The following is a 24062-nucleotide window of genomic DNA, read 5'->3' on the forward strand; positions in this document are numbered from 1 at the left end:
ACTGCTCACCCCATAAAGCATCAGTGATGTGTAGGGAGCACCCCAAACCCTGCCTGCTGCGTGCTGTTAGGGAAGGAAGATTTCTGCAGAACAAAGGGAAAGGTCCAGATTTTAGTGAAAGAACCAGGAAACACAAGTCTGAGATGGAGGTTTCCTCCCCAGAGCTGATGGTGAAGAGCCAGGAAAGAGGACCTTTGGTGGAGGTGGTGGAGCCGAGTTCGAATTCCGGCCCTGCAAAGCCTGTTTGTCTTGGGGTCTTGTTTTCTTCCTTCTTTGAGGAAAGGGACTATATGCCCTGATTGGCCCACACTCTCCTGTCCAGCCTACTTAGCATTTGTCCCTGACATGGGGGCCCCTCCTGGACATCCTGGCACATGGCCACCACCTTTGTGCATGTGAACAAGAGTATCAGGGCTTAGCTTGCAGGGGGGGCTGCTGTGCGACCCCAGGAGCCAGGATGCAGCTCCGTGGCCGCTCCTGGAGGGACAGTGGGTTGGGGGTGCTCCCAGGTCTCCCCTTGTTCATGCTTCCTATAAGATGCCTTCAGCACGGCCCAGAAGATGGCGGCAGGCAGGCTCCCTGCCCTGACTCAAGGGTGGACACGCTGACCGAACCTGCCCTGCTCCCGTGTCTTCCAGCTACATCTATTGGACAGAGTGGGGTGGCAAGCCCAGGATCGTGCGGGCCTTCATGGATGGGACCAACTGCATGACGCTGGTGGACAAGGTGGGCCGGGCCAATGACCTCACCATCGACTACGCTGACCAGCGTCTCTACTGGACGGACCTGGACACCAACATGATCGAGTCGTCCAACATGCTGGGTGAGAGCCGGTGGGTCCTGCCGGGAGGGGGCACCCCTGGTGGGGTGTCAGCCACCCTCAGCCCCCAAGGCACTGTGCCCTCAGGCTTGCAAGGTGTGGACGGGCCCCGAGTGCTGACCCAGCATGCCACAGAGGTGTCCCTTTCTGCCCCTGCTGCCGTTGTGTAGAGGCCCTGGTGCTGACAGCTGGGTCCAGACCCACCCCAGGCCAGGATTCTAATCTGACCTGACACCACAGAGCATAGGTTTTCAGTGATGGGGAAACTGAGGCCCAGGGAGGTAACGGGACCTGTGTAAGGTCACCGAGCGCTGCTCAGCCCCCAGGACCACACGCTCCGTCTCCATCCAACCCTGAATTCCTCTTGGGTACCAGGCATCGTTCTGGGGCCACTCAACACCCTGGGATTAGATTAAAAACAAAACCCAGGACTTCCCTGGTGGGCCAGTGGTTAGGATTCCACCTGCCAATGCACGGACATAGGTTCAGTCCCTGGTCGGGGAAGATTCCACATGCCGGGGGGCATCTAAGCCCTGCACCACAACTCCTGAAGCCCATGCACTAGAGCCTGTGCTCCCAAAAGGGAAGGGAGTGCTCCCCGTACACGGCAACTAGAGAATGCCCACAGGCAGCAACAAAGACCCAGCATAACTGAAAACACATAAATAAATAATAATTTTAAAAGCCAGGAAAAAAAAAACCTTATTCCATATCACCTAGCAGTGAGGGCAGGATTGGATCCTAGAACATGACTGGACTTCTTGGTGGGTGGGGGAGGGTGGCTCTCTTGGGTGGTACCAGTTGGTGGAGCTACCCTGTGCAATTGAGAGACTTTGGCTTCCTTCCTTACCGCCGCGGCTGCCACCTGTGGTGGGCACAGTTGTGCCCACTTTACAGATGAGGAGACTGAGGCCTTGGTGGGCCGAACCACTTGCCCCAGGTACTGTGTGAACAGAGCCAGGGCCAGAAGCTCTGTGTTCTGGTTTCTGCTTGCAGTGGGCTGTACCCGCCCTGCACACTGACTGTCCTGGTTCATGGGGCCCGGAGCGAGGCTTGACTGCGTCTTCGAGGTCACCACGCCAGCCCCGCAGGGAGTTATAAGAGGCTGGTGGCAGGTGGGAAACTTGTTGCAGCACAGCTGTGGTCGCCCGAAACAATTAAGTTCCCTGATTACCCCAGAGTAATGACACACTCAGAGGAAAACCAGTGAAAGCCTTGGAAACCCGCCCAAGCCTTCAGGTCGAGGGCAGTCGGGTGCATCCGGCCGGGCTGTTTTTCTGCTGTGGCAGGTTTCCCGCTGAACAGCACAGACGTGTCCAGAGCACTTGGTTAACAGCAGGGGAGGCCCCCGTGGGAAGAGTGCCTGTGTGTAAGAGCTGAGTGTGCATTGTGAGCCTGGGATTTTTTTTTTTTCACTTTTTTCCTTTTTAAAAAATCATTTTCAAAACATTATTTCAAATCGTGCCATAGATGATTTCCATTCCGCTTCCTCCTGCTCCCACATGGGAGGAGCATGTCCACACGTCTCTGATTTGTTTTCATGGGCTTCATTTTTTTAAAAAATTTTTATTTGGCTGTATGGGGTCTTAGTTGTGACACGAAAGATTTCCCTTCGATCTCTAGTTGCAACATGCAAACTCTTAGTTGTGGCGTGTAGGATCTAGTTCCCTGATCAGGAATTGAACCCCGGTCTCCTGCATTGGGAATGTGGAGTCTTAGCCCCTGGGCCACCAGGAAGACTCCCATCATTGGCATCATTTTTACCGTGAAATAGAGCATATGTGTATATGGGCTTCTGCAGTGACTCAGCAGTAAAGAATCTGCCTGAAATGCAGGAGACGCAGGTTCGATCCCTGGGTTGGGATGGCAACCCATTCCAGTATTCTTGCCTGGAAAAAAATCCCATGGACAGAAGAGCCTGGCAGGCTATAGTCCATGGGGGTCACAAAGAGTTGGATATGACTGAGTGACTCAGCATGCACAGAGCATATGTGAGGCGTTCGCACAACACACACTTTGACGGGGCAGACTTAGGACCCCACACTGGGGTTGAGGTCGAGCGTCCCCGGCCCCGCACAAGCTCTCTCCCTCCTGCAGGGCTCAGCCCCACTCTGCGCCCTTTCCACCACGCACCGTGTCTCTCGGCCCTGAGCCTGCCTATTGCCTCTGTAGCCCCAGCAGCTGCCCACAGGTGTGTGTGTTCCGCACGTGGCTGCTCGGTGGTCACACCCTGGTTCATTTGACACGTCCTCTGCTGCTGGCGTTAGCCTGAGCAGCCGTATCCCCAGATGGGGTCATTGGGCTCCAAGCAAGGTGTGGGCCTGCCCCCTCCCTTCTGGAGGCTGCTGCCTGGGCCCAGTGCCTTTCCATCTTCTGGAGCCTGCCTGCCTCCTTCCTCGTGGCCCCTTCCTCCAACTTCAAAGCCAGCTGTAGTGACCAGCCCTGCTCATGGTCCTGTTCTCTCTACCCTTGTACTTACACCGGGTGTCCTGGGATCATCCAGGATCATCTCTGCAGTTCAGAATCTTTAATTTAGTCACACCTGCAAAGCCCCCAGCCACGTAAGGCATGATGTTCACAAATCCTGGAGATTAGAATGTGGAGCTCTTTGGAGAAGAGGGAGTGAGTGAATGAAAGTCAGTCATGTCCGACTCTTTGCGACCCCATGGACTATACAGCCTGTGGAATTCTTCAGGCCAGAATATTGGAGTGGGTAGCCTTTCCCTTCTCCAGGGGATCTTCCCAAGCCAGGGATCGAACCCAGGTCTCCTGCATTACAGGTGGATTCTTTGCCAGCTGAGCCACCTGGGAAGTCCAAGAATACTGGAGTGGGTAGCCTGTCCCTTCTCCAGAGGATCTTCCCGACCCAGGAATCGAACCGGGTCTTCTGCATTGCAGGCAGATTCTTTACCAACTGAGCTATGAGGGAAGCCCTGGAGAAGACAGAGAATGCTATTCTGCTCATAACTTCTTGTTGTTCAGTTGCTCAGTTGTGTCTGAATCTTTGCGACCCCAGGGATTGCAGCACTCCAGGCTTCCCTTCCTTCTGTCTCCCAGAGTGTGTTCGTATTCATGTCCATTGAGTAGGTGTTGCTATCTATCTCAGCCTCTGCCACCCCCTTCTCCTTTGGCCTTCAGTCTTTCCCAGCGTCAGGGTCTTTTCCAATGAGTCCCACCTGGTTCCTCTGTCCATGGAATTCTCCAGGCGAGAATACTGGAGTGGGGGCGCTTCCCAGGCGGCTCCATGGTAAAGAATCTGCCTGCTGATGCAGGAGACGCTGGTTCCAACCCGGGTCTGGGAAGATCCCACATGCCTCGGAACAACTAAGCCCACGAGCCACAACTATTGAGCCTGTGCTCTAGAGCCCACAGGCGGCAACTACTGAACCCTCGAGCCTGTGCTCGGCAGCAAGAGAAGCTACCGCAGAGAGAAACTCCCTGCAACCAGAGCATCGCCCCTGCTCACCACAGCTAGAGAAAAGCCAGAGCAGCAGCGAAGCCCCAGCACAGCCAAAACAGATAAATAAGTAAAAGGAATACCGGACTGGGCAGCGGTTCTCTTCTCCAGGGGATCCTCCCAACCCAGGGACTGAACCTGGGTCTCCTGCACATAACTTTTACCAAGCACTTATTTTGTACTGGCATTTTGACCATTTTACATGCATTCTACATGATCTCACTGAATATTTATCTCAATGATAATCACAGAGCTCACTGATTTTTTAATCACAATTTATTACATTTAAGTATCGTGGGTACCCATGAGGACGCTCTTTTCGTTTTTCAGCTCCTTAGACTGCACCGGCTCTTTGTTGCAGCATGAGGGATCTTCAGTTGCGGCCTCCTTGGTAGCTCACTGGTAAAGAATCTGCCTGCAATTAGGGGGACCTGGTTCGATTCCTGGGTCGGGAAGATCTTCTGGAGAAGGGAAAGGCTACCCACTCCAGTATTCATGGGCTTCCCTGGTGGCTTAGACAGTAAAGAATCTGCCCACAATGCGGGAGACCTGGGTTCAGTCCCTGGCTTGGGGCAATCCCCTGGAGAAGGGAAAGGCTACCCACTCCAGTATTCTGGCCTGGAGAATTCCATGGACAGTTTAGCCCATGGGGTCGCAAAGAGTCAGACATGACTGAACGACTTTCACTTTCACTTTGCAATGTCTAGTTCCCTGACCAGGGATTAAACCCAGGCCCCCTGCATTGGGAGTGCAGAGTCTTAACCACTGGACTGCAAGGGAAGTCGTGAGGGCACTCTGAAGAATACTCACTTTGCAGATGGGGAGACTGAGGATCAAGGAGCTTACACAGATTGCCCAAGGTCATGGGATCAGTGGAGGAGCAAGGGGACCCAGGCTGACTCCAGAGCCTGGTTCCCATCCCTCTGGTAGACTGCTAGGCAGAAGGTTTAATTTAAAATTTTTTATTGACATGCAGGGAACTGAAGTTCTGCAAGCCTCATGATGTGGCCAAAATAAAATGAAATATTTTATGACATACAAATATAGTAAAGTACAAAAAAGTGGTCAGGTTTGAGAACTTTTACATACGGATACTTGTACATCCATAGAAGCATCAACATAGGCTGTGCAGCTTCCATGCAGATCAAAGCAAGGAAGTTTCCAGCCCCCGAAAGGCTCTCAGTCAGTCTTACCGGCCTCCTCAAGGCTCACTGCTGCACTGATGTCTGTCTACATGCTCTAGTTGTGCCATTCTAGAACTTTCTATCACTGACCATCCGGCGTGTGCTCTTCAGCATCTGGCTTCTTTCCATCTAATGACTGAGACTCACCCACATTGTTACTCTGTTTTGCTGCTGTGTCATTTCCATGGCCTGAAGATTGTTCCATTTTTGTTAAACCCATCCTGCTGTTTGGGTTGCTTCCTGCTGTGGCTGTCACACAGTTGCTGCTGTGCACAGTCTCATCTGTGTTGTTTGGGGGAATGCTCCGTGCAAGTCTCTTGTGCAGCAGGAGGGGAGCTGCCTGCCCTCAGGGTAGGTGCACATCCAGGCTCAGTGGGCCCTGCCGATTTCCCAAAGTGCTCGCACGCTTTACGAGCCCGACGTAGGCGGCCAGGCTGTGGATTGGCGCCCGTGCGGTGCCCTGGCTGACGCCGCGCCCTCGTGTCTCCGCGCAGGTCAGGAGCGGGTCGTGATTGCGGATGACCTCCCGCACCCCTTCGGTCTGACCCAGTACAGCGATTACATCTACTGGACAGACTGGAACCTGCACAGCATCGAGCGGGCCGACAAGACCAGCGGCCGGAACCGCACCCTCATCCAGGGCCACCTGGACTTCGTGATGGACATCCTGGTGTTCCACTCCTCCCGCCAGGACGGCCTCAACGACTGCATGCACAATAACGGGCAGTGTGGCCAGCTGTGCCTCGCCGTCCCCAGTGGCCACCGCTGCAGCTGCGCCTCGCATTATACCCTGGACCCCAGCAGCCGCAACTGCAGCCGTAAGTGCCTTGCTCTCCCCCTGGCCCTCACTCCCACATGAGATCCACGTGCCTCTGACAGGTAAGGCAGAAAGAAGCATTTTGGGTGCACGTGGGCAGTTGGGCAGGTTGTGCACTGCACATATGCATAATGCTACCTGGAGGCTCGGGCTGGGTAGAAGCCCTGTTGCTTCATCGAGATGTGATTAGGTGCGCCAAGCCCTCACCTGACACATCCCATGGGAGGCTCTTTGGCTGTGAAAAACAGTCTCTGTCACTTATAGATTTGGGCACTCTTCCAAATGCTTTTTACGGCACTTAATCCTCCAGTCTTGGAGAAGGAAATGGCAACCCACTCCAGCATTCACAGAGGAGCCTGGTGGGCTGCTGTCCATGGGGTCGCACAGAGTCGGACCCGACTGAAGCGACTTAGCCGCAGCAGCAGCAATCCTCCAGTCTATGGGATAGGCAACATCGCTGTCCCCATTTCACAGACAAGGACCCTGAGCACAGAGACACGTAGTTACCCACCCAAGGCCACACAACAGTGAGACTTGGAACCAGGTCTGAATCCAGGCAGGCTGGCTCCAGAGTCCCCGCCCCCACCCCTTACTGCCAGCCTCACGTCCACTTGTGTGGTCCTTACACTGACCCTCTAAACGAGGCCGGCCTTTTTTCTTTCATTCCGGTACTCAGAAAAGCGAGGTTCAGAGAGCTGGAGCATGACTTCCCCATGGCCTGCAGGGAGAACAGACGTGTCCTGTTGGCAGGCTCTTCTCCTGTGACATCACCAGAGCGCTGGTTAGGACTCGGCCTCTGAGCAGCTGTAGACAGTTTACAAAGCTCTTTGTCACCCGGGGCCTTGTGTGAGCCTCTCGCGGCCCTGGGCGTTGGGAGGGCTGGGCGTCCACGGTCCAAAAGGGTGGATGCGGGACCCACAGCCTCGAAGGGCGGAGGGGCTTGGTGGCAGTCCTCGGCTGGTGCATGATGGGCCTGGGGCCGCAGCTGGGACTCCCCCCTCCTGGGCTCCCTTTGGTCCTGTTGTCCAATTTCCTGGAGGGCCGTAACCTTGAAGAGTCAAATGGAGGTGCAGGTCATCCACCCCCCAGAGGGGATGTGACCTGGGTGCCGGCTCCCATGGCTGCAGACCCAGGGCCATGATTGGATTCACGTGGCTCAGCCGTAGCTCTGACAGTGGCCTCTGCACGTTCTGGGTCCTGACAGCCCCGAGGAGCGCCCCCTCCTGGTCTCACTGTTCACATGGTTTTCAGCCGTTCCCTGGAGCCCACAGTAGCCCATGGGGAATCCCACAGTCACCAGAGCATCTCACACACTTGTCAGAGTCTGAGGCTCACTGCCTTTTGCTCCTTCCTACTTAAGTCTTGATAATCTAAAAAGAAATGGAGGCCTTCCCTGGCAGTCCAGTGGCTAAGACTTGGCCTCCTGGTGCAGGGGGTGTGAATTGGTTGGGGGCATAGGATCCCACGTGCCTCTCGGCCAAGAAAACCAAATATAAAACAGAAGCAGTATTGTAACAAATTTAATAAAGACTTTTAAAATGGTCCACATCAAAAAAAGGTTTTATTTTATTTTATTTTTTTAATGAGGGTCTTCCCTGGTGGTCCAGTGGCTAAGACTTTGCTTTCCCGATGCTTAAGGCCTGCGTTCAACCACTGGTCAGGGCACTAGTCCCACATGCATCAATTAAGAGTGTGCATGCTGCAACTGAAGGTCCCGCATGCCTCAACAAGGTCCAGTGGGCTGCAGCTAAGACCAAGCACAGCCAAGTGCTTGGTCTTCTTTTCATTTTCAAAAAGAAATGGATATCTAGTTTTAAAATAACACGTACACTTAGAATAAAATACTGAAACGACAGAGACACGTGTAACACGGAGAGTCAAATTCCTCATGGTACACCACCGCCCCCCAGGAATCGACTGTGTCTTCCCAGCCGTTTTCCACGTCCGTCTCGTAGGTGCACATACGGACCTACTTTTTACCATAGCACGTGACGCCATCCTCCCCGGCCCCTCCTTCTTCGGCTCCGACACTGACCGGCGGCCCCTCCTCTGTCTGCCCCCTCCAGCGCCCACCACCTTCCTGCTGTTCAGCCAGAAGTGTGCCATCAGCCGGATGATTCCTGACGACCAGCGCAGCCCGGACCTCATCCTGCCACTGCACGGCCTGCGCAACGTCAAGGCCATCGACTACGACCCGCTGGACAAGTTCATCTACTGGGTGGACGGGCGCCAGAACATCAAACGAGCCAAGGACGACGGGACCCAGGCAAGTGTGCCTGTTGGGAGTGCTGGAGTATGGAGGGGCGGCCGGCGGGGGTGCGCTTCCACAAGGAGCAGGCCACTGCCACCCCCTTTTCTTAGCAGAGGGGGTGCCAGGGAGCACGGTGGGCGATAGGTGACGATCTGGGCCCCAGTTATGTCCTTGTGGGGTGTCAGGCTGAGTCGTGCGAAGCCCTGAGATGATGACTCTGTAGAAACTGGATCTTGGCAGTTGTTTACGGAGTGCTGGTGGACGTCAGACCCCGTGGGGTCTCTTTTTTTTCCCCTTTCCGTGGTGGTTTTGTACAAGGACGGTTGGTATTGGTTATTCTAGGCTTATTTTTTATTTCAGAGGAGTTGTGTACAGCCAGTTCTGTTGTGAAGCAGTATGTGTGTTTCTGAAAATCACTGCACTCTGTAAAATGGAGCAGAACAGACCCCAGGGCCGATGGGGCGGGGTGGGGGCTAGGAGCGCAGCTCTCAAAACCCCATCAACGACAGACTAAGCAAGAGCGAGGACCCTGGCGATGCAGGGGCCCCACCTGCCCCTTAAATGGTTCGGTACGTAAATGCTACGGCAGATACGGCCCTGGACCTTTCAGAGACCCGAGGTTGGCTGAGGAGACGGGAGCCGGAGGGCTGTGGCTTGTGGGTTTTGGTGGAACTGTGGAGGGAGGGTTGGCTGAGATGGGACATACCGTCGAAACCCCAGCATGGATGGTGTGGCTCCCGGCGCGGGGGGTCTGAGGGGCGCTGGAGGTGTGTGTCCACTCACCCCTGCTTAGCGCGGTGCCAGCTGCGTGCTCTGCACTTGCCAGTGTTTCTCTGGGTGGAGTTGTGCAAACTCGAAAACCACGCTCTGCTGGGGTTGTCCCCGATACATCACGGCGTGGGAGCAGAGGCGCGCTTTCCAAACCCGAGTCTAGCAGAACTGACTGCTTTCCTGTGTTAGGTGTTTGCGACCCAGGCCAGGAAGGATGTTGTCTCTGCAGCCTCCGGGCTCATCCGGCGTATCCAGCCGTGTGACAGGGAACTGTGGCCAGAACCCCAGTAGGACACGCCTGCCTGGTCATGCCAGTTTCGAAAAGTTCCTTTCACAAGAGCTACGGAACCCAGCCGTCTCTTTCTCGATCGAGTGGTCGCTGTAATTGCTTATGTCGTGTGGGGGAGTCTCGGCATTGTCATGCAAGGCTGTTTTGTGTCAGGAGGGATTTTCAGAAGATCTTCTGTTCCCTGCCCCGAACTGGGTACCAGGGCTGCCTGTACAGCTGGGCAGCACAAAATACGTCATCCGGCAACAGTGTCAGGTTAACCGGCCTTTGACTGTGCATCCTTGGTGGATGGTAGAGGCTCCAGCTGTCCCCAGATGCGAGCAGAGCCTGGGGAAGATGGTGGGAATGGATTTCTTTCATCTCTCTCCGGGCTCAGGTGACAGTGACTTTGAGTCCTTTGGAGAACGTGAAGTGTTAATTGATGGACTGTGGCTTCCCTGCTGTGAAAGTTGCTGGGTGCAAATTGCCTTCAAGTCCCAGGGAGACGCGTTCTTTTGCATTCTTTTATGGTGTCTGCAAAAGTGGGGGAGGACTTTGAAGAATAAGGCCCTTTTAAGAGCACTTAATCTAGATAACGTTCATTTGCCTCCCCACTGAACTCGGTTTTCCTGTGGCTTTGATTATTTGGAGCACACCCCCACCCCAAGGATGGCGTTCTTCATTATTAGTTGGGTGCCTAGTTGTGTCTGACTCTTCGCAGCCCCATGGACTGTAGCCCACCAGGCTCCTGTGTCCATTGAATCCTCTGGGCAAGAATACTGCAGTGGGTGGCCATTCCCTTCTCCAAGGGATCTTCCTGACCCAAGGATCGAACCCGCGTCTCTTGCATCTCCTGCACTGACAGGCGGATTCTTTTACCACAAGTGCCGCCTGGGAAGCTCATTATTATCTACTTGGCTTTTGTTTTTCTATTTAATATTTTATTCTTTCATTGTGGTAAACATACATTATATAAAATGTACCATTTTCACCATTTTTAAATGTACAGCTCTGTGGCATTAGGTACATCCATACTGTTGAACAGCCGTCCCCACTGGCTGTCTCTGATGACAGTCTGTCCCCGTTAAACACTAACTCTCCACCCGCCTCCTCCCCCAGTCCCTGGCACCCACTATCCTGCTTTCTGTCTCTGCGAATCTGACAGCTCTTAAGTCCTGCATAGTTAGAACCACGCGATCCATGTCTGTCCTTTTGCGACTGGCTGATTTCACTGAGCACAGTGACTTTGAGGTTCATCATGGCAGGTATCAGAATTTTCTTCCTCTTTAAGACTGAATAACATCCCACTGCGTGTACAGAACATGCTTTGCTTATCCGTCCACCCACCAGTGGACACGGGCTGCATCCGCGTTTGGGCCACTTGGTTGAGGACCACTCTGTACTGTGAGGGGGCGGGCTGTTGATGGTGACATGGAGTTGGCTTCTGTTAAGACCTTTTGTGCTGGCACTGTGCTGTTCCTTATGTTAAAACTGGAGTTCGGGCTTTAGGAAACTGGCCAGCCGTGTAAGGTTGATCTCCTCGCTCCTGTCTGCCCCGGGAGGGACGTGGGCGCTGTGTCATTACACCGTGTACTTCTCTCACCTGGTTGTTCCGATGAGTGTGTGCCCGTTTCCCACATACCACCCTTCACGGGGAGCCTGACTCTGGCCAGGGCTGGCTGGAATCTTGCTTTACTCCCAGGCCATCAGCTACACTGGTCTGTGGTCTTTGGCCAGAGAGCTCCGTGGCTCCTGAGAAAGGAAGGTGCTGGTTGGAGTTGACGCTTGCCTCCTAGGGCCCACAGCTCCCAGGATGTGGATTTTGCTACCTGCAGAGATGCGAGTGGCATACTTCTAGCTGCCCAGCAGGGCTGGACCAGAGGCTGCCGGGTGTTGGGGGCTGGGAGGGTGGGGGATTCTTCTCCAGCTGGGTCCTAGAAGCTGGGCCTGGGGAAGGGGGCTTCCTTTTGCCTGCAAGCCACCTCTTCCCCCACTGGTGACTTATTGTTTTATTAATGCCTGAAAAGAGGCAGATAAAGAGGGTCTGCAATGAGTTGTGGTCAGAGCATCATTAGAAGATGACGCCTTTCTCAGGAGAAGGGGCTTTTCATCCAGACCATTGGTGGCAGCAACCCAGGAGCTTGGGAAGCCCCTTTGCACCAGGTCAAGTCACCCGAGCACCCAGGGGGACCACATCCACCAGGGAGTTGGGCTCTGGCCTGGGAGGGAGATGAGGGGTGCTCCTCCTCTGGCATCAGTTCATGAAATGAGGTCCCCCCTTGAAGGGATTCTCTGCCGGTGACTCTGAGAGCCAGGCTCATCCCTGAGATGCAGCAGATAGCATGAAGTCGGGCACAGTTCCCGGGAGAGGCTTGGGGTGGAGACCCAGAGGGATAACAGCCTCTGAGAGGGGCCTGCACTGCTCCTGGGCTCCCAGGATACACTGCGGGGCGGCCCTGTACCCTCACCTGCCCTTGAGCCCCACCCCCAGCCTCTGGCCCTCAGGGGAGAGACGGAGAGGTGGACCTCCAAGCCGGACACCCATTATCCCGGCACCCTGAATTTTCGTTGCTGTTCAGTCGCTCAGTCGTGTCCGACTCTTTGCGACCCCATGGACTGCAGCATCCCAGGCTTCCCTGTCCTTCACCAACTCCCAGAATTTGCTCAAACTCATGTTCATTGAGTCGGTGATGCCATCCAACCATCTCATCCTTTGCTGCCCTCTTCTCCTTTTGCCTTCAATCTTTCCCAGCATCAGGGTCTTTTTCAGTGAATCAACATGTCACATCAGGTGGCCAGAGTATTAGAGCTTCAGCCTCAGCATCAATCCCTGAGTACTTTAAAAGACAGCAAGACTTCAGAGTCTTAATCCAAAAGCCTGGGTCTAAGGAAACAAGAAGGGAGGCGATGCCTTGAGCCGGGGGCCTGTGATCCTGGCTGACCACTTGGCTGCCTGCTGGTCCCCCTCTCTGCGAGCAGGCCCAGGCTGGCCGGCCGGGGTGGGGTGGCTACCATCTGGGTCCTGTGCCATCACCAGTGGCCGGGCCTGGCCCAGAGCTCATGGCAAGAACTCCCCTGAAGGCTGTCAGGGGAGCCCCTTCACTCGCGGGTGGACGTGTGGACAAGAGCTGGTTGGAAAGGCAAGGTTCCAAACAGGGTTGAGATCTTGACGCTCACTGTGGACTGGGGCGGAGGCCTCCGCCCTCCCCGCCGTGTCTCCAGCGGATGCTCCTTTCTTTACCGTCTTACAGCCCTTCGTTCTGACCTCTCCAAGCCAAAGCCAGAACCCAGACAGGCAGCCGCACGACCTCAGCATTGACATCTACAGCCGGACGCTGTTCTGGACGTGCGAGGCCACCAACACCATCAACGTCCACCGGCTCAACGGGGACGCCATGGGCGTGGTGCTGCGGGGGGACCGCGACAAGCCGAGGGCCATCGTCGTCAACGCTGAGCGCGGGTGCGGGGGCTGTCCCTGTAGGGGTGCGCTGGGCGCCCCTCCCGTGCATGCTGGCCTCTCGGACCGGGAGGGGTCTTCCACCCCCAACACGCCCATCCGTCAGGAGCTCCCCAGGGTCCCTGCCACCACAGCCAGGGGTCGGCGGGGCGAGGAAACAGCAGCTCATTCCCAGTCGTGGGGAGGAGGCAGAGACACCCAGAGACGGCCTGGACTGAAAGCCTATGCAGGGGTGGGGGCTTTGTTGAGAGACACAGGCAGGATGTGAGCTCTAGTTCATAGGTGTCAGACCATCCCATCAAATTTGAACCCTGTACAGCCATCCCTTCCATAGCACCCCAGGTGGTGGCAAGTTATTCACTTGCATAGGCCCCGCCACGGGGAGGTCACTACCTGACCTGGAGCTTCTTCCTTCCGTGAAGCTCCCTGACGCTCTGCCTGTCAGCCCTCAGGTTCTCTGGTAGGCTGAGACACGTGGAAAGATGTGGAGGGTCCTGGAGGCAAGGACCAGGGCAGGAGGGTGCCCGAAGCCCCATGACATGAGGTTGGGAACGTTTGGAGGTGGGAGGCAGGAGCATGGTGGTCCCCCCAGATACCCGCAGGGCTGGCCATTCAGAGCCAGAGGCAGACCTGTCCAGGCACTGTGTGCTGGAGCTTCTCCCAGGGGCTGTCGTGCAGACCCGAGTTCAAATTCCGATTCCATCACTTACTGCCTGTGTGACGTGACCTCCCAGGGACTTAGTTTCCTGGTGAAGAGAGTAGGGAGTACCAGCCGTGCAGCACCCGGGGGCTCAGTCAGTGCTGGTGGTTCTTCAGGAACCAGAGGAGGGGCCGCCACAAGTGACCACAAACCGGGGACTTCAAACACAAAGGCCTGTTCTCCTGTGGTTCCAGGGGCCAGAGTCAAGGGCAGCGAGGCCGTGCCCCCACCGAAGTCTGAAGGGGAGGCTACTCCCTGCCTCTCAGCTCGGGGGCCCTGGGTGCTCCTAGGCTTGTGACCACGTCCCTCCACTCTGTCCGCGTCATCACATGGGCTCCTCTCTGTGTCCCATGGCCTCTTCTCTCTCTCTTAAGGCCACTCTCACTGGTTGAGGACCCTTGCACAGCATGCGGAATCTTAGTTCCCTGACCAGGGATTGAACCTGTGCCCCCCCTGCAGTGGCAGCTCAGAGCCTCAACCATCTGGGACTGCCAGGGAAGTCCCAAGGGTGGCCTCATCTTGATCCTTAATTACATCTGCAAACACCTTGTTTCCCAGTAAGGTCACATTCCGAGGTTCCAGGTAGCCGTGAGGTCTTGGGGGACATTCTCCGGCCCCTCCAGGGTGTGACCTCTCACCTCCGGGGGCCGGGGTCATGTGGCTGCTCGCCTGCTGGACGTCCGCAGGGTCAGGGCTGGTCTCTCGGGCTTGGCCAAGGACGGGCAGGGCACAATGGGTCCTCACTGCCGCCCTCCACAGGTACCTGTACTTCACCAACATGCAGGACCGTGCCGCCAAGATCGAGCGCGCCGCCCTGGACGGCACGGAGCGCGAGGTCCTCTTCACCACAGGCCTCATCCGCCCCGTGGCCCTCGTGGTGGACAACACGCTGGGCAAGCTCTTCTGGGTGGACGCCGACCTGAAGCGCATCGAGAGCTGTGACCTGTCAGGTATGAGGCCTGGGGCCTCCCTGGGGATTGGTCCCTTGGCAGCCACCCTGTCTGACCTGCCGGGAACACCTTCCTGGTCATCGGTCACACGCCACAGTCTCTTGGGGGCCTGCTTCGAGGAGGCACATACGGTCTCCCAGCCACATTCCAGGATATTGGACCCGAATGATTCCTGATCGGTAGAGTCCAGGGAGGCTCAGAAAGGGTGAGCCAGCTGCCTGGGGCCCCCAGCGTGGGGTGGAGCAGGAATCCTGTGCCCTTCGCCTCCAGCGCCCACACTTACAGCTGCTTGGCCATGGCTGCCTTAGTCTGGGGGCCCCGGCCTGGAGAGGAGCAAGAATGACAGCTTGGAGGGGCTTTTCTGCCAGAAGTTGGGGTGGGCTGGGGGAAGGGGAGGCACCGTGTTTTTAGGGGATCAGCAACTTGGGTCCACGGCTGCGGTTACAAGGCCAACCCAGGTGGAAGCAGGGCTGACTGAGAGGAGGTCTCAGGTCTGCCTACTTCCAGGGAGCGTGCCCAGCCTGAGCCTGGCGTCCCCCAGGCTCCCAGCAGCTCTTCATTCTCCCAGAGTGAGCATGGGCTGAGCTCTCGGGGTCAGCCGCCACTCAGGGGGCGCTTATCCCTCTCGCAGGGGCCAACCGCCTGACCCTGGAGGATGCCAACATCGTGCAGCCCGTGGGCCTGACCGTGCTGGGCAAGCACCTCTACTGGATTGACCGCCAGCAGCAGATGATCGAGCGTGTGGACAAGACCACGGGGGACGCACGGACACGAGTCCAGGGCCGTGTTGCGCACCTGACCGGCATTCATGCTGTGGAGGACATCAGCCTGGAGGAGTTCTGTACGTGAGGGGTGGGCAGTGGGGCTGTGCGGGGGCCCCCGAGGGGAAGGAACGCCTCTGCACGGAGCACAGCAACCCCTGGACTGGCTCCCCTGGAGAAAGGGAGGAGGCCGGACCAAGGCGAGAGTAGGGCTGAGGCCGTTTTCTTTCTGGCTTTGTCTGGGCCCAGTCTCGGTGACCACAGGCCACCCTCAGGCCCTCACCCCATCCCCTTCTCCATCAGCAACAGATTGGACCGCTCTGATTTCTGTTTCTAGCTCTCGAACCCACTCTGCTTTCCAAGTGCCTGCGATGAGATTTGGCCCAGCTTTAGATGAATCACCCTTTAGATTGACTCTGAATCAACCGATTAGTAACCTTAATTACACCTGTATGTCCCCCCACCAAGAAAGGTGATAAAACCATGGGCATGACACTCATCGCATCTTCCCTAGCTGGGGAGCAGGGTGGGGAGTTTGGGGGGCACTTTAGGATTCCGTCCACCACAGCCTGGCTGTGTCCAGGAGCCTGAGAGGGGATTGTCTGTAATCAGGACCTGTGGCTCCTCCACCCGGTCCTTGGCTCTATGTGGGTGTGGAGGTGTGTGTGCGCGTGTGTAAGTGTCTGCCTGTCTGTCTGCTTGCTTTTCTCTCTCTATTCAGTATGTACACGGCACCCAGCGGGCTGCCCGCTGAGTGAGCAGGGCCTTCGCTGCCCTTGTCTTGTGACGCCTGCGGTCTGGCCGCCGTCCATGCCCCGGGGCTGCCCAGCCTCACCCCAGCCCCTCCCTGTCGGCGTTGCCTCGGCCACACTGCATTGTGACTCTTTTGTACCCCAGCCCTGTTTTCAGTATATTATTACATTATATACGTTATTTCACAATAGTTTATAATTTCAAATGAGATTATATTTTACAGCTGACAAAAGTAGAACTCAGTAAGGGTATTGCTTCCCCTATCACCCAGCCAGTAAACCCAAGGGGGCTTGAATTTGCAACCAGAGCCCAGGCTTTAGCCACTTGAGTTTTTTTCTGTTAGGCTTCCTGCTCAGAATCAGGGACATGACCTCCGAACCGGCCACTTCTTTGTTGACTGCTCGGTGGCAATTTCTGTGGTAATCAGCTGGGTCCCAGATAAGTGAAGTCACCAGGAAACTAAACCAAGGCGCCCCATACCTATGGGTTAGCATGCTTGTGTTCATCTGGCCTCTTAGTCCATGCTCAGCCAAGTCACGGATTCCTGGGTGTCACTGGCAGATGGTCAGAACGGTGAATGCCCAGCCCACAAAGGTCAAGACCCGCTGCCTACTGGTGTCGGCAGAAAGCCAGGGGCACTGACCGGCGCTCCTTGGAACCAGGGCCGGGAGGGCCAGGAAATGCTCAGTGAGCAGGTTTGAGGTTGGAAACTGGGGACATGTCTGTGAGCACCAGTGCGCGGGCTCTGGGGTGACATGGAGAGGCTCCTCGTTTTGGGTAAGCGTAGGAAGTCCTTCGGCGGGCTCTGCCATGTTGATCTGGGACGTGGGCCACCCATCTGCGTCCGCACACGATCCCACAGCTAACCTCTAAACCAGGGGTGGCACTCTGCAGCTTGTGGGTCCCTGTCATCCTGGCTGCCTTTGCCCTGCAGCTGGCTGACCGGGGGTCACACCGGTGGCCTGGCCTGTGAAGCCAGAATTATTTACTTTCTCATTTTTTATGGAAAAAGTTGGCTGACCCTGCTCTCAACTATGACTCTGCCATTTTAAAAACACCTAATCCTTGAGATGGAGGAGGAAAAAAACCATGATTTGCCTTCAGGGGTAGAGGTGAGGAGCTGAGTGTGCTTTGCCATTTCCTCTTACCTGGGGGAGGTCAGCCACCTTCCCAGGCTCCTAACCATTGTCCAGAGATTGGGCACAGGAGGTTAATGGAATTGAAATATTCAAGGTTCCCGGGGTTCACCACCTTTACTATGTTAATTTCCACGTGTATTAGTTTACTGCAGCTGCTGTAACAAGCGACCACAAACTGGGTGACTTAGAGCAGCAGAAATGCATTCTTTCCCGGTTCTGGAGGCCAGGAGTTCAGTCAAGGTGCCTCCAAGGCTGTGCTCTCTCTGGAGGCTGGGAATGAGGGGCTGAGGGGATGGGGACCAGGGGGATGCAAAGACGGTTCATGGCTACAGGTGTGCTTGTGGGTGCACCATTGAGGCTGGAAATGAGGGGCTGAGGGGATGGGGACCAGGGGGAGGCAAAGACGGTTCATGGCTACAGGTGTGCTTGTGGCTGCACCATTGAGGCTGGAAATGAGGGGCTGAGGGGATGGGGACCAGGGGGAGGCAAAGACGGTTCACGGCCACAGGTGTGCTTGTGGCTGCACCATTGGGGCTGGGAACGAGGGGCTGAGGGGATGGGGACCAGGGGGAGGCAAAGACGGTTCACGGCCACAGGTGTGCCTGTGGCTGCACCATCGCAGCCTCTGCCATCACATGGCCTCTCCCCTGCCTTCACCTCTTGCCTGCTTGCACGCTAAGTGGCTTCAGTTGTGTCTGACTTTGCGACCCCATGGACTGTAGCCCGCCAGGCTCCTCTGTCCATGGGACTCTCCAGGCAAGAATACTGGAGTAGTTGCCATGCCCTTCTCCAGGGGATCTTCCCAACCCAGGGACTGAACCTGCATCTCCATGTCTCCTGCACTGGCAGGCAGGTTCTTTACTGCTAGCACCGCCTGGGAAGCCCTCACCTCTTAGGCGCTCTCTTATAAGGATACTTGTTAGTAGATTTAACGCCCACCCAGATACTTCAGAATTAGACCCCATCTCAAGATCTTTAATGTGATCACATCGTTTGCAGAGACCCTTTTCCCCAGTAAAGGTCACATTCTCAGATTCCGGGCGTTAGGATGTGGACATATCTTTTGGGGGGCCCACCACTAGCCCACTACACCGTGAGAGACAGACACGCAGGCGGGCGGTGTAGCATGATGGCTGTGGGCACGGTGGGAGCTGGTGCAGAAGGCTGGGGTGTGACGTCAGGAAAGTTCTAGATGTGCTCTTGGCCTCCGCTTCCTCATTGGCAAAATGCAGCGTCCACAGAAACAGACTTGCCTGGCTGCCCTAGGAATGAAGTGAGAGGGTTGACTGCACCCCTGTGGGAGTGCCAGTTATTGTGAGGTCTTGCCTGGCCCTCACCGCCTCCCTCCTCTAGGCTGAAGTCCTGAGACTGGAGGCGGAGTCCAACCCCCTCCTTCTCTTCTCTCCACAGCAGCCCACCCCTGTGCCCGCGACAATGGAGGCTGTTCTCACATCTGTGTCGCCAAGGGCGATGGGACGCCGCGCTGCTCATGTCCGGTCCACCTCGTGCTCCTGCAGAACCTGCTGACTTGTGGTGGTAGGTGTGAGCTTGGCACTTTCTCTTGGGACACTGAACAGGGACCTGGGTTCTCTGCCTGCCAGGTTGTTGCCTGGCATTTTTTAAAAATCCATAGTCCCTGTGGCATCTAGTGTTCAAAGCAGAATGTCTTGTTATTTGTTCTCTTCTCTAACATATGCATTTCAAGCCTTTGAATTTCCCTCTAAGCACTGCTTTAGCTGCATCCCACAAATTTTGATGTTGGATGGCATCACCAACTCAATGGACATGGGTTTGAGCAAGCTCCGGGAATTGGTGATGGGCAGGGAAGCCCGGCTTGCTGCAGTCCGTGGAGTCACAAAGAGTGGGACATGACTGAGTGACTGAAGAACTGAACAAATTTTGATAAATTGTATTTTCATTTTCAGTTAGTTCAAATATTTTTAAATTGTTCTCAATAATTCTTTGGCCCTGGTGTTATTTAGAAGTGTGTTGTGTAATTTCCAAATAGTTGGAAATTTTCTAGCTATTTTTCTATTCCTGATTTCTAGTTTAATGCCACTGTGGTCTAAGCGTACACATATGATTTCTAGCCTTTTAACTTTGTTCAGATATGTTTTCTTCCCCAGCATGTGGCCTGTCCTTGGTGAATATTCCTTACGAGCTTGAGAAGCTATGTCATCTGCTGTCGGGTGGAGTGTTGCTCTACATGTCGTTAGATGCAGTTGAGGGACAGTGCTGTTCAGGTTGTCTGTCCTTCCTTCCTGCTTCTGCTGTCAGTTACTGATGGAGGCGCTGAAATCCCCGATAATGGATTTGTCTAATCTTTTAGTAGTTCTGTCTTTTCCCCTGCTTCTACCCTTGACCGTCTTCTTTCCAAAGGCTGCACGGGGAGTGGTTAAGAATGTCAGCTTTAGGGTCAGCCAGACCTGGGTTCCAATACCAGCTTTGCCACTTCCCAGCTGAGTGACCCTGGGCTGCTCACTTACCTCTCTTATCCTCCACTTCCTTTTCTGTGAAATAGAGAAACGGAGAGCATTTATCTGACGGGTTGTTATTAGTACCCGAGTGCTTTGCATGGTCCCTGACACATGGCACATGGGAATGCCAGCTGCCACTAGTCATGAAGATGGCAGCAGTAATAGAAAGACTGAACTGTCACTGACACCGTGATGAAACTCAGTCCCCAGGCTTCCTCTCCTCTTCCTGCAGGTCCTCAGGTGACCTTGGGCGTGTTGTTCCTGTGTTCCTTTCCTCTCCTGTCCTCTGAGCTCCAGGGGGCTGGTCTTCCCCTGCCCCTTACTTCTCACCCTCACCCCCATCATCCCCACGCCTTGTCCCACACATGGCACATTTCAGGGAGCAGGACCACGGGCCTGTCTTTATGGAGCTTTCTCCTGCCCCACCTCATCACTGTAAACCCCGGAGACCCTGGCCAAGAAGAGGGGGGCCCTTTGATGACTGTCCGCTGGCGGGGACACCTCAACTCTCCTGAGCTTCCTGTGGCCTTTCTCTGAGTTCCAGCCCCAGGGCCCACATGGCTTTGTGGCCTGAGAGAGGCTTTGCAGCTCGCACAGACATCCAGACTGCCCTGGAAGAGACGGGGCCTGGGGAGAGAGCTGCACCAAGTGCTCAGCTCGCCCTGGGACCCCAGCTCTGGGTTTCCCCACCGGAGGACGCGCCCCCTCACCCTTCCTCAGGGCCTAGGAGGCTTGTGTTCACTGTGTCCCCATCTCCATTCTTCCCTGGCCTCTTCTCTGGGGGCTCTCAGAAGGTCAGGGGCTCACGGAGGTCCCCAGGAGGTGCCATGGAGCCTCGTGCCTCATGCAGTGACCCAGACGGGCAGGGCGCGGCCTGCGATGCCAGCGTGTGCTCCGCAGCGTCCCTGCTGTGCGAGCCCAGCCCAGCCAGGCGCTCGCGCATGCGCACATACTCACTCTCGCACGTGCATGCGCACATGCTTGCCCCGCTCTGTTACTTCTGGGAGGAAGCGGTGGTCCAGGCAGGCTGCTTCTGTTTTAGGGACAAGGAAACGGAGGCCCTGGGAGGTTGAAGGTTCCTCAGGTTGCCCAGCTGCTGAGAGGAGCCTGGGTTCATCCCCAGGTCCGTGCACACATACATACACACACATACACACACACACACACACCCACACACACCCCCACCCTGTCCCGTCTTGGCTCTCCAGCAACATCTGCCAGGACTTGGGGCCCTTCAGGAAATCAGAGCCTGCCCCACATGGACCCTCTTCCTCCTGGCTGGGCTGTGGGGGTGTCCAGGCAGTGGAAATAGCGGTCAAAGGCACAGGGCCTTTGATTGGAGTCCAGGAGTGGGGCGTGGCCACCATCCACACACAGCTTTCCGTGGCTAGCGTCCCTGTGTTCCTTGGCAGCTCACTGCGCACACATCCGTCTTTGGCTTCTTTGTCCCCGGTGTGTCCTCTGTGGCCAAACGCAGTGGGAACAGCGGGATTGTGTTCGTTTTTGCTCACAACTCTCTCCCCATCTCGCATTCCCATTCAGTCCAGTGTGGACCCCGCAGTTATGGGGGAGGCACGTGGGTTCCAAATGTTGAAAGGCTTAGTACATCATGAAATCAATACTTTTGTGAAATTGATGGCTTAAAATTTTTTTTTTTTTTTGGCTATGCTCTGTGGCTTATGCATCTTAGTTCCCCCCAGGGATTCAACCTTGGCTAGAGCAGTGAAAGGGCCCAAGTCCTAACTTCTGGATGACCAGGGAACTCCCAATACCTTTTTCCTTAATCAGATTTTATGGATGTTGATGACTGTTCTTAAACTTGAAATGGAGTTTGGGCTGATTTCTGGGCCTCCGGTTTTCTGGGATTTTCCAGCAGAGGAGGAGATATGATGACAGGACCCCGGGGAAGGGGGGCAGCCCAGGGGCCAAGGGGCTTCTCCTGAGTGTCTCTGCTGGCACCCTGGCATTCATCATGCCCATCTGTGTCCAGGCCTCCAGGACAGTGCCCCTCCCTGAGCACTACTGTCCACGCTTGGCCTGCACTAGAGAAGTGGACCCTGAGGGGGGAATGACTTACCATGGCCACTGGCAGGAAGGGGCCCCAGATCGCCTGTCCTTCACCCTCTCAGCTCACCACCCTCCCACGACTCCCTCCACCGGGGAACCTTCAAACCCCCTCCCCCTTGACTCTGCTCCCCCTCCGGTACCCTTACCACCTGCCTTTCAGCCCACCCCTCAGTGAAGGGCCTGGGTCCTCCACCCGCCCCCACCACCGTGCCTGTGGGCTCTCTTGGCACTCACAGTGCTCTGGCCCCATTGCCCCAAATGTGTGATAGGTGTGGGTGCTGACCACTGGCTTTCTGACCCTTCTACTTCCGGCGGGGATGCAGTGGACACGCCGGTGTAGCCAGGCCCTGCACATACCCTGTGCTTTGAGTCTACAGCTTCATGGCCTACTTGGGGCTGGAGGTGGGAAGGCAGACAGGACGCAGGGCAGTGGAGACGAGGTGGATACAGCATGTATGAGCTGAGCGTATCCCCCGCTTTGAAAGCCAGACGTGCTTCGCCCAGCTTTTGCCCAAAAGCCGGCGCCCATGACGGTCTTTCTCTGCTCCGCAGAGCCTCCCACGTGCTCCCCCGACCAGTTCGCCTGCGCTACTGGGGAGATCGACTGCATCCCCGGGGCCTGGCGCTGTGACGGCTTCCCCGAGTGTGACGACCAGAGCGACGAGGAGGGCTGCCCAGTGTGCTCGGCCTCACAGTTCCCCTGTGCGCGGGGCCAGTGCGTGGACCTGAGGCTGCGCTGTGATGGCGAGGCCGACTGCCAGGACCGCTCGGATGAGGCGGACTGCGACGGTGAGGCCCCGCCCCCGCCCTCCCGGCCCCGCCCCAACAAGGCTCCGCCCATCCCCTAGGGCACCCCCTCGCCCTCCTGGAGTTTGGGCTTTATCGGGCCGGGCCGAACCTGAGGAAGGTCACTGTAGAAGCTTTGCCAAGGCTCCTCACCTTGGGAAGGAAAAAATGTTAGTTTTAGGCCCCCTGAAGGCTCCTGGCGTCTGCCCTGCCAGTTTGGCATGAAGGTGGACTGTGAGAATCTATCTTGCCTTCCCTCATTCAGTCAAGAATTTTACAGAAATCCAAGACAAACGCATTAGTCAGCTTGCTTTCCATGGTTTACACCCTGGTTAATTCCCATCCCCAAAGGCAGTGCTGTCCTCCACCAGCGAGTCTGTGGGTTAATGCTTATTTGTGGGTGATTTCTAGCATCCCACTGAACCAGGAGTTACCAGAGAGATTTGTCTGGTCAGCCTGGGTCCACTCTGACCAGCAGGATCTTCCTTTAGACCGTGACAGTGAAACAAATGTCTGTGCTCCCTCTGAGTTTCTTTTATAAATGACCTTCTCCGTTGGTTCCTGCCACATACTGTCAGCACCACGGCCCTGTGTTGACTACTACTGAGCTAGCTGTTAATAGGTCTTTCTAGCTGCTACCCCCATAGCCACTGGGTCCTATACTTGGATAACTCAGATTTTATCTGTTCCCTGCCCACTCATGAAAAGCAACCATTCTGTGGAAGATGAAGGCCTGGGGTTCATTCCCCCAAGTGTTTCCGTAAAGCTGCAGTTGTAAAGTCTTTCCAGCTCACAGACCCTTTGAGAACTTGATAGAGACTAGACCAGGATTAGCACACTGTGACCTAAGGGTTAAATCCAGGCCACCACCTATTTTGGTGAATAAAGTTTTGGGTTCATGCTACGTCACCTCAGTCATGTTCGACTCTTTGGGACTCCATGAACTGTAGCCCACCAGGCTCCTCCGTCCATGGGATTCTCCAGGCAAGAATACTGGAGTGGGTTGCCATGCCCTTCTCCAGGGGATCTTCCGACCTCGGGATCAAACTTCTGTCTCTTACGTCTCCTGCATTGCAGGCAGATTCTTTACCATCTGAGGCACCAGGGTAAGTTGGTATTCTTTACCAACTTAGCCACCTAAGTTTTATTGGGACAAAGCTAGGCTCATTCATTTACATATTGTCTGAGGCTGGTGTTGCATGAAAACAGCAGAGTTGAGTAGTTACTGTAGAGACATATCTGTCTCTTACAGGAGAGTTTTCTGAGTCCTGCCTTACACTTGGCCCCAGCTCAGTCTGGTGGCCAAGATCTCGGCGGGTGGCAGGAGCCCTGATTAGGAACCACTCCCTCCGTCCTCCCACTGTGAGAGTTTCTCCTGGTGGAAGGAAGCCCTGGGAGAACAGC

General features: G+C 55.7%; 1 protein-coding gene across 4 annotated transcripts in view; it reads left to right on the forward strand.

Annotated features, from left to right (window-relative positions):
* The window catches only part of LRP5 (LDL receptor related protein 5), a 124079-nt gene that overhangs the window by 87866 nt on the left and 12151 nt on the right, over positions 1–24062 (forward strand). For 3 of the 4 annotated variants that reach the window (XM_070782579.1, XM_070782581.1, XM_070782582.1), the window contains 8 exons: positions 639–823; positions 5956–6279; positions 8345–8544; positions 12820–13028; positions 14485–14675; positions 15307–15516; positions 18739–18864; positions 22425–22661. In XM_070782579.1, the coding sequence (XP_070638680.1) occupies positions 639–823; positions 5956–6279; positions 8345–8544; positions 12820–13028; positions 14485–14675; positions 15307–15516; positions 18739–18864; positions 22425–22661 (1682 nt within the window). The remainder of the gene's footprint in view (positions 1–638; positions 824–5955; positions 6280–8344; positions 8545–12819; positions 13029–14484; positions 14676–15306; positions 15517–18738; positions 18865–22424; positions 22662–24062) is intronic. The other variant, XM_070782580.1, reaches the window with a different exon arrangement.

Source organism: Bos indicus, chromosome 29 (genome assembly GCF_029378745.1).
Source record: "Bos indicus isolate NIAB-ARS_2022 breed Sahiwal x Tharparkar chromosome 29, NIAB-ARS_B.indTharparkar_mat_pri_1.0, whole genome shotgun sequence".
Taxonomy (NCBI): Eukaryota; Metazoa; Chordata; class Mammalia; order Artiodactyla; family Bovidae; genus Bos; species Bos indicus.